Below are 13,254 nucleotides of genomic sequence, written 5' to 3'. Positions count from 1 at the left end.
TTTATCATTGGCAAAGGTTCCTTACTAGAAATGAATTACTATAATAGATGTGTCATAAATTAGCATCTTATTATCCTCTCCCTTTTTTACTTTTCTGCACTAAGCAGGTCACATGCAATAATAAGCACTTTTCTCAAAAGGGAACCCTGAACAAATTAAAGAAATCAAATCAGTGTTTTGGGTTTGAGCTTGGCAATTTTTTTAATGGTCAACATTTTCCCAATCTCTTCCTGTAGTTTAGCACCTCTGAGCTTTTGACTCTTATAAGCTGAATCTGCTCTTATTTCCATGTGTTTGTCACTTCTGTACCTGCCTAGAAATGTTCTTAAGATAAAAAAGTTCTTGGGAATTCTTATTACTGTGTGAGATAAAGTATCCTAAGTTAGAGGCCCTGCCCACATAGGGCTTACAATCTAGTGAAGGGGTATAACATTGGTAGATGAAAAAGATAATAAAATATGAAAAATATATGTACCCCCAAAATGACCTGAAGTGAATTGTTATAAAAGATACAGAAGAGAATGATTACTGTTCAGAAGAGAAAGAAGGTAAATTAACAAAATATTCTTTAAAACTTGACTAAAAAAGTGTACCATTTGGAAGCATTTTGAAGTTTAACTCCCAAAAATTATTGGCAAGAAAATGAGATGAGGAAAGCAGAAAAAAGACATTGACAACTTACTATAATGCTTTAGACAATGAAAAAGAAAGGCTGACTCTCCAACTGATAAATGGTCAAAGGATATGAATAGACAGTTTTCAGATGAAAAAATTAAAACCATTGAAAAGGTGCTCTAAATCACTATTGATCAGATAAATGAAAATTAAGACAACACTACACACCTCTCAGATTGGCTAAGATGACAGGAGAAGATAATGATGAATGTTGGAGGGGATGCGGAAAAACTGGGACACTAATACATTGTTGGTGGAGTCATGAACTGATTCAACCATTCTGGACAGCAATATCAAACCAAAGCGCTGTCAAATTATGCTTACCTTTAGATCCAGCAGTGTCTCTACTGGGTTTGTATCCCAAAAAAATCATAAAGGAGGTAAAGGGACCACATGTGCCAAAATGTTTGTGGCAGCCGTTTTTGTAGTGGCAAGAAACTGAAAACTGAATGGATGCCCAATCAATTGGAGAATGGCTGAATAAGTTATGGTATATGAATGTTATGGAATATTATTGTTCTATAAGAAATGATCAGCAGGATGATTTCAGAGAAGTTTGGAGAGATTTACATGAACTGATACTAAGTGAAGTGAGCAGAACCAGGAAATCTTTGTACACGACAACAGCAAGATTATATGATGATCAATTCTGATGGACTTGGCTCATTCAATCAATGAGATGATTCAGACCAGTTCCAATGTTCTCGAGATGAAGAGAGCCATCTGTATCCAGAGAAAGAACTGTGGGAATTGTGGATCACAACATAATAGTTTCATTCTTTTTGTTGTTATTTGCTCTGTTTGTTTTCTTTCTGCTTTTTCTTTACTCTCATTTTGTTTTCTTTCTGCTTTTTTTTCCTTTTTGATCTGATTTTTTTGGTGCAGCATTATAATTGTGGAAATATATATAGAAGAATTGCACATGTTTAATATATATTGGATTACTTGCCTTCTGTGGGAGGGGGTGGGAGGAAAAGAGGGAAAAATTTTGAACACAAGATTTTGCAAGGATGAATGTTGAGAGTTATTCATGCATATGTTTTGAAACAAAAAGGTTTAATAAAAATACATAAATTTAAAATAAAAGAAAAAGGAAGGGTGATTTTGTCATTTGCAGAGTAGTGAATAGAGCACTGTGATTTGGAAAGAGGAAACCCTGGATTCATATTCCATTTCAGATATTGTCTAGCTGAGTGACCCTATCCAAGTCACTCATCCTTTTCAAACCTCAGTTTCTTCATCTCTAAAATGGGAATAAAAACCCTTAGTTAAAAAAAACTATAATAGATCACAATTGACAAGTAGACAGGACTTAACTTGACTCAAGAGTTTGCATTTTGTTGACCTTCATATTATCCCATTGTTAGAACTTCATTAGAGATTATCATTGTTATTTTAATTATTTTGATGTTATTATTTTAATTAATTGCATAATGTATGATATTATTTTATTTTATTTAATCTAAATCAATAAGCATTTAAGTCTTACGTGTACTTTTTTAAATGGAAAAAAAACAGAAATTAGATGAACTGTGTACTATTCCTTATTTCTTATACTTTTATTAGTGCCTGGGGAAAACCTAACTATTAAAGTTACACAGTCTAAACCACACTACCATCATGAGTGATAATAATCAATATCCAAAATACTATCTTTCAACTTTGTAGTGTGTCTATTTGGGGAATGGGAAGAAAGAGTCTACTTTACCTTTTCCTAAATTATTTAGCCTAATCCTTAAAATTCTGCATGCAATAAATGAAGTTCATTTCAGAGTTTTTTTGTTTTGTTTTGTTTTGTTTTTTTTGGTTACAGAAATGTATATGTGTATACACATACATGCCACTCTCACAGATGAAATAGCTAAGCCTGCCCTACTTTTGAAATAAAAAAAAAGATCGAATTGCCATAATCCAAAATTAGTTTAGTACAGATTTTTTTGTTATGATTATTGTAATTTAAATAAAATTCCCAAAGGATGTTTAGATAGCCTTCTTTATGTAATGTGGTAAGGAATTTCTAAACAACTACTAGAAATAAATGGAGAGAAAAATAGTGATGAATTACACATTACTATATAAATTTTTATTATCAGAAGTAAAATTCAAATTTGTTCTGTTTAAAATACAGAAAATAAAATGTCTTATTTAGAAAAATCCATTTTCTTAGTGTTTGGTTAGAATGGAATAAAAATTTCATATGAATACATTCTCACTCAATATTTACTGAATAATTTTAAAAGGCATATCATATAAAAACATTTTCTGGTAAATTGTTGCAAAATAATTTATTTGATAAATCTTTTAATTGCTGAGTGATAATTTTTACTGAAAATTTTTTTCTTTCTAGATTTTTTATTAGTATGTTAACTTGGTAAATATACTTTATGTTAATAAATGCAGTCCATTAGATAATGTTATATGTATCACATAATTTTACATACACGAATATTCATATATGAATTCCTACTATGGGGTACTGTTTTTGTAGAAGCAGATCACTACCATGATCTGATTTAATGGACACATAGATTTGCCTGAAACTCACCCAGGGTCATACAGTTAGTGTCAGGGATGGAATTCAAACCCAGTTCTTTCTAACTCCAATTAGAGTATTTATGTCACTCTATCAGCCTGCCTCTCTTCTGTGTGTGATTAATTCAGGCCTATTATCTCATCAAGGCAGATTGGTCCCTGAAAAGAAAATGTTCTACAAGGCATATCAACTTTGGCTCTGCAACATAAAATCTTAGATAGTTGCTGGAGGAAGTGGAGATTAAATAATTTTCTTAGAGTCACACAGCCAGAGTAAACCTAAACTGAAACTTGAACCTTGGTCTTTGTGACTCTAAAGCCAATTCTCAATCCACTTGTTCTAACATGGTATTTGTACATGTGTGTGTATATAAATTTATGACAAATTAGAAAAGATTTGAACTGTTGATTTCATCAGTGTCCAAATTCCTGATGAAGATAGATCCTGACCCTTTAAAGTAATCTGATAATTATACAATCTGTAACTATTTTAACTACAGAGACTTCCCTATTTTCAAAAACAATCACAATGAGGGATGATTATATTGTTATTAAGACCCTAGTCAATATATTCATATGCTTACCTTGTCTAACGCTCACAATTCACACCATTAGTATTCAAGTGCTTTTTTAAAAAATGTGTGTGGTAGTACCATTATATAATATTTAAATGGCATAACATATACTCCTTACTTAGGGGAAAAATGTATGTTAAAATTCTGAGAAGTGATTGTACAACCGAATTTTAATGAATAATGAAGTTAAACACAGTCTTACTAAAATGATTATTCTCCCTAATAGCACATAAGCATCTTAAGGGTTGGATAAAAACTTTGAATTCTCCAGTGGACTTTGTATATAGTGAAGGGTCAAGAAATTTGTGATGAAAAAAAAAATTAATGAATAGATAATCAGCTAAGTTTACACCTGCCCAAGGCAGATAGATCTAACTTTATTTTGCTCCAAATCTTTTATTTTTTAAATTCCTCCTAATAGGAATATGACCAATGTGTGTTGAAAAGAATATTTAGATTATTACATAAAATAAAAATGGTAGAGATTAGCTAGAATGTTAACTTAACCTATCCAAAGTCAAATCAGGCTAAATAAGGTATCTTAGATGGTTTATGCTTAGGCATAAATCATAAATAGAGATATTTCCAATAATAATGTTTAATTACTAGAGATATTAATTTCATGATTTGGTTATCCACTTCACTACTGTTCTAAGACCCAGGATTATCGATTATTTCAATCTTAATCCTTTAAGGGATTGATTATTGCTAATCATTTTAACTAAAAACTATGGTCTAAACAGTTTTCTCATTTTGCGTATCAACTTAGTTTTTCAATTCTGTGGACCAATGATGAATTTATATTTTCGGTTTGTCATTGCAGTGTTTTACATTCAGCCTATAGAATGATGTGTCATAATTAGCTGCTCATCAACAGTTCTATTTAGAAACTTCCCACAGTTCTGTGTGATTCACTGCAGTATAGATTTAGTGTCGGATGGTCCAGGAATGAATCCTGATCTTTCATTTTCTTTTTTGACTTCTGGGTCAGTTTAATTTTTTTTTCTGCAGTTTTCTCATTTATTAATGAAGTGTGGTAGTCAGAGACATCAAGCTCATAGCCAGAAAGACTCTAAGATACAAATTAAAATGCAATTGGGAAAAATTTAACAAAATAAATACAAATACAACAAAAAATAATATTAATTTGTGATTTTTCTAAGTCAATATAAACCTCCCAGGGATCCATTTCTCTGAGATTTTGAAATGACCTCAATGTTTCTTTCAATTCTAAATTTAGGATTCCATGATCTATTAATATGGGGGAATAGTTAGACTCAATTGTCCCTCCCTAACTTCTCTTTATTACGCTAAATCCATGGTTTTATTAATCTAATAGAAAAATGTTTATGTTTTCATGGAGGGAATTATGGATAATTAAAATAGCTCTATGATCTGACTACTGTTTTGTTATGCAGAAGCAAAGAAGCCAAAATAATCATGTTTTGTCTATAGCAAACAAATGGTAATTTTGTTGTTATTTTGTTTTTTAAGAAAAAGTTTACACTTTCCATTTTCAGACATGGGTCAGATATTTTCAGACAAACACATCTCTTCAAATTTATCTTCAAAATTAAAATAATGACAATCTCATTCATTCAAATGTATTTATTTATTTAACAGTTATTCTTCAAACATCTACTAGGGTAGACTTAAATACCAATTAAGGAGCTGAATGTTTACCTTAAAGAGATTGTGTTCTTTATTTATGAAACCAACAAACTGAATAAATTAGAATAGTATATGATAAAGCGCTAACTATTATTACATTTTCTAAATTGACCAGACATTATTAATAAAAAATTAATATTCCTTTATAATAGATAATTTGGCAAAAAATATTATACTTTATGGCTACTAATAGCAAAAATAAAATAGAAGTTGGATCTATAAATTGATTAGAAATATGAGTCACTAAACTTAGAGAAGCATTAGGTATTTGCCAAAGTTTAGCACTTATCCTGCCATATAAGTTGGAATACAACCAGTTTTTCTAATATGTCTGCCACAAGTTCTGCTTTTTGATGTATCTAACCCTGGCATACTTATTTGTAGATTGACTTTGAATTTGCTTTATTATCTAGCTAAATTACTCTGAAACTTGAAAAAGTGAATCCAAAGCAGAAACCAGGTGATTTAAAAAAAAATGTTTAAAATGAAAATCTAAAAATAAGTCCATGAATGTATAGACTTTGAAACTGTATATTTTAATTTTCCCCTAGCTTTTGGTAATTAAAATTTATTTTTAAATGAGATTCTTTACAAAAAAAGTGAGTCAAACTTTACAAAGATCTTGAAAAAAAATAAATAAAATCTATCATAGTACTATTTTCTTTTTTTTCACATTAGCTAGTTGTCAATCAACAACTGACATAATACAAAGACTATTAATTTATAAAGGAAAAGCTTGAAATAGATTCAAAATTAATCAAGCCTCACTAACACAAAAATTGGATAAAATATCACTCACTTTGAATTACACAAAAGTCTGGACTATGTAATAATTTGAAAGAAATATTGCAATTAGACATGAATAGTAATTTGGACAAATAAGTCCTAGTAATGTCCTACTGAACTATTTTGATAAATATATAAGAATAATAAATAATTAATAGGGCAGATAGGTGATAACAATGGATAAAGAACTGGTCATGGAATCAACAAAACTCATCTTTATGGTTTCAAATCTGACCTCAGTCATTTATTATGTGACCCTGGACAAGTCACTTAACTATTTGCCTCAGTTTCCTTCTCTGTAAAATTAACTGGACAAGGAAATGACAGTATCTTTGGAATACTCCAAGGAAACTCCACTATCTTTGCCAAGAAAACCCAAATGGAACAACAAAGATCAGGACATGACTGAAAAACAATTGAACAAGTAATTAGAATATAGTTTATAGAAAAAAAGGTGAAAGATTCTATGAGTTTTTTAGTTTACTTTTTTTAAAGTAGGCTTACTCATTTCTCTGTCAACGTACTGAAATTATTTATTGCTTACTAAATGTTCTTGTAAAAGGATCTTAGCAGGTTGGCAATATGATGAATTTTCTTTTAAAAATTAATTAAACTAATTAAAAAATTAAAATGTCTCTAAGACTATCTACTAAAATCATAGATGAGGTCTATGGAGGGAGTTTCCAGATTGACAAAATTACACATCCGTAAGGTATTGGAAAAGGAAACCTAGTTTCCAAATTGTCAGAATTCAGATTAATTATCTTCTTGATATGTCTTTAATGTGCTGTGTGTAGTTCTGTACATTATTTTTTGATGTATAAAGTATTAGTTGCTTTGAAATAGAATAAAAAGGCTACCAAAATATATTTTCTTAAGACTGAGTAATGATGAGATAGTTACTACAATTATTGTCACATTTATAACAAATTATAATGTCATGTACCTCACTTCATCATTCCCCTTTGTTGAAGGAAAATACGTGCTAACATACTCATTTTCCAGTTCCTCTATCTGCTACTAGTATCATCACTATAGCTCTTGTGCACCCAAAAGTATTTAAGGAATAAACATAAACACCTATAAAAAGTATCTTTAAGAGAATCTTAAATTATCAGTGATGATGATGTTGATGGAATTTAATATCTACAATATGTGAAAGGTATCCTATGAAAGCTTTTCCTAAATTTTGACAGTAAGTCAAAACTTTATACAAAAGATAATAAGTCTCATTTTCCAATATAACTGATAACTTTTGCGAAGATTTTTGCAGAATAATTTGTGACAAAATCACTTTGCAAAAAGGTTCAGATATATTGAAAGAATGAGACTCCATATGTTACCATCAATCACTTACACTGACATGGTATCATCATTTCACTCTACACAATGAGTTACCTGAAGGTACATCATCTAGGAAGATTTCCAATAGGAATGAAGCCAGATTGCTAATTATGACAACCAAAATTGTGAGGCCACTTTGGCACCAGGCTACATAAGAAATAAAAAGTGAAAAATATTATTCTTAAATTTAATCCCTTTCAAACATCCAGCCACTTCCAAATATTTCCTAATATCTGGATTTTTTGTGTTAACCAGATCAAATTTATAGCTAAGTGATGGAAAAAATATATTTTCATTTGAATATGTTTCTATGCAAAAAATTCATATGGCATATATTTTAGAATGTCTAATCCTTCAATGTCTGGTGTGCTTTTTAATGAAATGATAATTCTTAAAGTTATACATAGTAGATTGTCTAGTATGTAAGGAACAAGTGTCTAGTATGTGAAGGAGAAAGAATATGCAAGGATATGTTGGGTTCCAATGCTAGCTTTCTTGGAAACTTGTTGATATCATGTTATACATTTGATTTTCACTTTTCTCATCTCTATGGGAATTACAATGATATCTGCTCAACTTCTTCCATAAGTTACTATGAAGATAAAATGAAAGTGTACATAAAAAATGCTTTAAAAATAAAGCAAGCCATAAAAGTAAGGATTATTATGACATTTGTAAAGAGAACCTTATGATAATGGGTAAACACAATACAAAATCATAATAGTACATGTATTGCTGCCTCCTGCTAAATTTACCATTTTATGAGTCCCTTAAAAATAAACAAGCAACTATAAATATACAGTTAAGACCTATGCTAAGACAGTAACGTAGTAGAAGAAGCAGTGGTAGACTCTAAGCATTTTTAAAATTATGTATTTGTAAAAGCTTTAAAATCTCAAAGTAAAATACTTTTATAAAAATCATGTTTTAAGGTTCTTTAGTCCAGAACTATAATTTTTAGCTGTGTAAAGAAAACTCCTGGTATGGAAATTGTTTTCACCAAAGAAGGATAGCAAATTGCTTATAAGTGATAATTTTATACTGTTACCTAGGGAACTGATAAGCAAAGTGGCTTTGCTGGGGTCAGAAAGTCAAGAAGTCAGAAGTGAGAATTGAACACAGGTTATATCCATTTCAAAACCGGTCCTCTATCTATTATGTCATGCTACCTCTTTTTAAAATGAGTGCATGCTTTATTCTCCTCGATAATTTCTCTTAAGCAAATAAGTTATTCTTCCTTTCTGAAATTAATATATATATATATTTTTTTTTCACCTGTATCCGGTCATTAAAATAAAGTGAGTCTGTAACTTGTAGCCCAAATGGTAAATATTATCAACGTGTTATTTTCATAAAAGTGATTCACAAAAAAAAATAAAGGGTGAAAATGAACAAAAATACAATATATATATAAATAGAATTTATAAGTTTCCAGGAGTTATGATTATTTTATTATTTAGAAAAACACAATGCATTTTAGTGACTGGAAGAAGAAAAAAAACCCGAAGCCTGATATAGTTTAAAACAATGAATAGACTAAACTATGAAGAAACAAGGATCATTACTGTCACTACTGTACTGCAAAGCAAGAACAATATAAAGTATTGAACAATATGTACAGGTATATACTTAGGATTTGATATTACACTTGCTCAAGGCCACTAAAATATTTGCAGAGCAGCAAAAATTATTAATAGAGTAACTAAAAAACCACTCAGCTTTTTTTAAAAGGTATTATCAATAAGCTTAGATAAAGGGGAAATGTAAGAAACAACCAGGATGTTCACCTATAATAGTTTTTTGTTTCAATTTGCCTAGTTTCTTTAACCATTGGTGATAAATATCTGGCATGGGTCCAAGATTGCTACCAGTATGTTAAGAATGCACATGTCCATGTAAGACTTATTGTTCCTGATTAAGTAGTCTGCAAATACACAGTAGGGATTGGTAGAGAAGACTCTTTCTGACAACATTTCAACTCAGTTACTCAGTAACTCAGTTACTTAACAATAGTAACTGAGTTATACCAATTCACGTCAATGAGTTGATATTTAGAACCCTTGATACCAGACATTAAAAAGGCACACTAATACCACATGTGCCTTCATGCAGAATATTTACTATTGATATGTATTACATGAATGCACTATTAAGAAATTCAAGAAGGTGAGAGACATCATGCCAAAAGAATGGAATTCAATTTCAGAAGTTAGCTTATTATATTTCAAATAAATTTATAGCTCTAATTATTAAGATTTACTATTTTATTATTAATATTTATCCTAAAGGTACTGGTACTTTGTTTTGATAGTTTGCAAGGAGATTTTGGTAGAGTGGCAACCATCCACAGGGGATTAATTCACAAGCATTTGTTTTACAAGCAGTAAACATCATTTCATTTTTATACATAATAAACCTGGATGATAATTGCTAGTGATAGATTTAAATCTGAAATGGGGAGAGTATGGCCAATGGGTATTTCTACAAATCAGAAATAAGATTTCAAATGTTGATATACAACATATTCTGTACTTTCTTGGGCAGCATGGCAAAGTCTATGCAAAAGAAAAGCTTTATACAATGACACAAGAAAAGTCACTTTTCAGCCCTAACAAATGGTACAACTGATATCAAAGTCATTAAACACTAATAGATTTGCTGAGGTATGGTTGCTTGATGGAAGATTGGGAGGTCATACACAATACAGGCACTCAGGCAGATTCTATAATCCTAGAATGCTTAGGAAGCAATTATATCGTAGGAAGTGGAACATGAACAAAATAACATAGGGGAAAAAAATCATTCTCAGCACTGGATACCATGAATACATTTATGCATATACATTTGTGAAATGTGAAGACTGGGGGAAAAAAAAAACATCAAATAATTTAGATTTAACAATATGGATTTTCTTTTCCTTTCTTTTTCTTTTTGTGGAATGGGGGAAGAGGGAGAGTACTACCCCAAATATTAAACATTCTCTAATTCTTAATGTTTTAGCATTTAAGTGAATGAATGACCTGTTGATACACCTGATTGGGCTTGAGTTGGAATAAGCCTCATCATTCACAAAAATGGCTAAAGAACTCATAGCAGTTTAAGGGAATCATTCTGACTGTTTACTGCCTTAATTACCTAGGAAAGACAGTAGTCTTTTCAAGCAGTTTCAAAATTTGCATAAGTTTAGAAATAGAGAACTGTTCATTGATCTGAAGAGATTTCTACTAGAAACATACAGATATGTATATAGTATCTAAATGCATTCTATATGAACATAGTTTTAACTCAAAGAATGAGTTAACATCCTGACAATCACTGACAATCTACTTGTTTGGTAATTGGTACCAGTCCTGTAAGGGTTATTGTACATTTCATGGCACCCAAGTTTTAGAGATTCTATAGAAAGTCTCTATTTTCTTCTTTGATGATGACATTGATTGTCATGGATCCTTTTTGTGCTTTTGCATAATGCCCATCCTGGTGTAACGTCAATTCACATACAAAACTCGGGACACCTAAAGAAATGCATGCTGGAATTATGGACAGGATGCTATGACCATGCACAAATTACTCAGAATTGTTGTCTTCCAGACTGACACCAACATGCACCATATTTGATCCTGTACAGTGAGGGTTGGTAAGCAGCAGTTGCCACTATGGTTGCTTCTCAAAGAAGATTTTAACTTTGTAGATAAGGAGGAGCCCCATACAAAATAAAGTCCAAAATAGATAAAAACAAAAATGACTCTTCCTCACCAAACACCCTGCAAATCCGATTTTGTCTTTGCCATTTTGATGTCAAACATTTTCCTTTTGATGTTTTTTCCTCTTCTGATATTTCAAGTTATATTGTCTTTAACGGACACAGACTAGTGCCTGAGAGCTTTTTGTAACCAGTGGAAAAGTTCTTCTTTGTAATATTTTTGCCATCGAACATTGGCTTCCACAGTCTCCACAGCCCGGGAAAAGGATGCATCTGCTACTCCATCGTAGTTCTTTATGAAGCTTTTCAGCTGAAAACATAAGTTTATTTTTAAATAAAAGTTCATTGCTCTCTTTTGTTTTTGCATTATCTAAGTTTCCCCTTATAGCTTTTCTTACATCTCCAAAAAATCCACAAATATAGAATTTTTTTTCCCTTAAAGATAAATATTGGGGAGAGGGGGAAGGAAGAAGAAAAGGAAAAAGTCAGTAAAAAACCCAATCAATACATAAAGAAAAAAAACTTGACAATATTTCCAATATTTAATATCTTCTCATGTTGTTTCTTTGAATCCATTGTTATTCTATAATTCTGCAACATTAATTTTCATTAGTTTGGAATAGTTGTAATTATTTTATAAAGAGATAATTTTAAATTGTAAATTTGTATGTTGTAAAATGATCTCATAACCAACATATGTAAACCACATATTAATGAAGGAATGAAACATGTACCATACTGGACTTGGAGTCAGGGAGCTGTAGGTTCAGTTTTTGTTTCACTGTATTCTATAGTATAGTATAGTATAGTATAGTATAGTATAGTATAGTATAGTATATCAATAGTATATAATATAGAATATCAATTCTTGTAGCAATGTGATATCCCACCCACCCTCCTTGGCCTGTGGTTTCTCATTTGTGTGATAAGAATGCATAGTTCTGTAGCACTTACTTCTTAAGATTATTGTGAGTTTTTAATGTATATGTATATTAAATAACCTTGCAAATCATAAAATAGTTTATCACTGACAGCTGTTAATAAAATTAAACCTTTACATTCATTACAAAAGCAATCATGATATACAAAGAAACTAATTTGATTGGGTCTTTGTCCTCAAGTTTCTTGGTTTAGTCACTTTGGGCAAGTCATTTTATTTTCTGAGTCATTTCCTTATCAGTAAAATGGGAGGAGGATCTTGTCTTATCTCCCTCACAGACGTGTTGTGAGAATAAAGTGAGGAAATGATTGTGAGAGTGCTGAGTAAACTGTAATGGGCTGTACAGATGTAAGATAAAATGCTTGTTAATGAGATAATACATGATAGCAGACAGATCCTGTCAACTAGATGTGATGTGATTGGAGCTTGGGAACCTATAAGAAAAGAAAAAAGAGGGAGATAGAACCATGTTTTCTGCTTACATAGCTTTTAAAGCACTATTTTTTTTTTTTCCTGAATATGAGAACAGACTATTGAATTCGTCATTGTGATGGATGCAATAGTTAATGATGATAAAATCAGGTTAGTTCAGGAGCTAGAAAACATTCATTGAATTAGGGGAAATAGCCTTAAAAGATTGTGATATTACCTCAATCTCCTTTCTTCTAGATTGTTTGGAATACACAATGTTTGGTTCTTCTCCTACCTCTTTGACAATTTCTCAATTAGCTTTGTTGAAAAGTCAGTTTGAACTCAATTCAAAATACATTTATTAAGTGACTACTATATGACAGGGATTGGACTAAGTGCATAGTTATCCAGATCATTCCTATGTGTGCTATAGGATTCTGTTCTGGTTATTCTTCTCTTCTCTCTATACAACTTCACTTTATGCTTTCATCAAATTTGATAGATTCAACTATCACCTCTATACTTATTTTCAAGTCTATTTACACAGCCCTAACTTCTCTAAAGATATCCACTTTCATATCTCCAACCACTTATTAAACATCTTCAAAAGGATATCC

The 13,254-nt window shown here is 30.9% G+C and overlaps 1 protein-coding gene across 1 annotated transcript in view; it reads right to left on the bottom strand.

Moving 5' to 3' along the window:
- Positions 1 to 9,022: 9,022 nt before the first annotated feature.
- TRHDE (thyrotropin releasing hormone degrading enzyme) overlaps positions 9,023 to 13,254 on the bottom strand; it is a 621,602-nt gene continuing 617,370 nt past the window's right edge. The window contains exon 19 of the mRNA XM_051961259.1: positions 9,023 to 11,596. Coding sequence (XP_051817219.1) covers positions 11,453 to 11,596 — 144 coding nt within the window. The 3' untranslated portion in view covers positions 9,023 to 11,452. The remainder of the gene's footprint in view (positions 11,597 to 13,254) is intronic.

The sequence above is a fragment of the Antechinus flavipes genome, chromosome 5, assembly GCF_016432865.1.
Source record: "Antechinus flavipes isolate AdamAnt ecotype Samford, QLD, Australia chromosome 5, AdamAnt_v2, whole genome shotgun sequence".
NCBI classification, from domain to species: Eukaryota; Metazoa; Chordata; class Mammalia; order Dasyuromorphia; family Dasyuridae; genus Antechinus; species Antechinus flavipes.
Note: the sequence above shows the minus strand (reverse complement) of the source record. Positions and strands in the feature narration are given on the sequence as shown.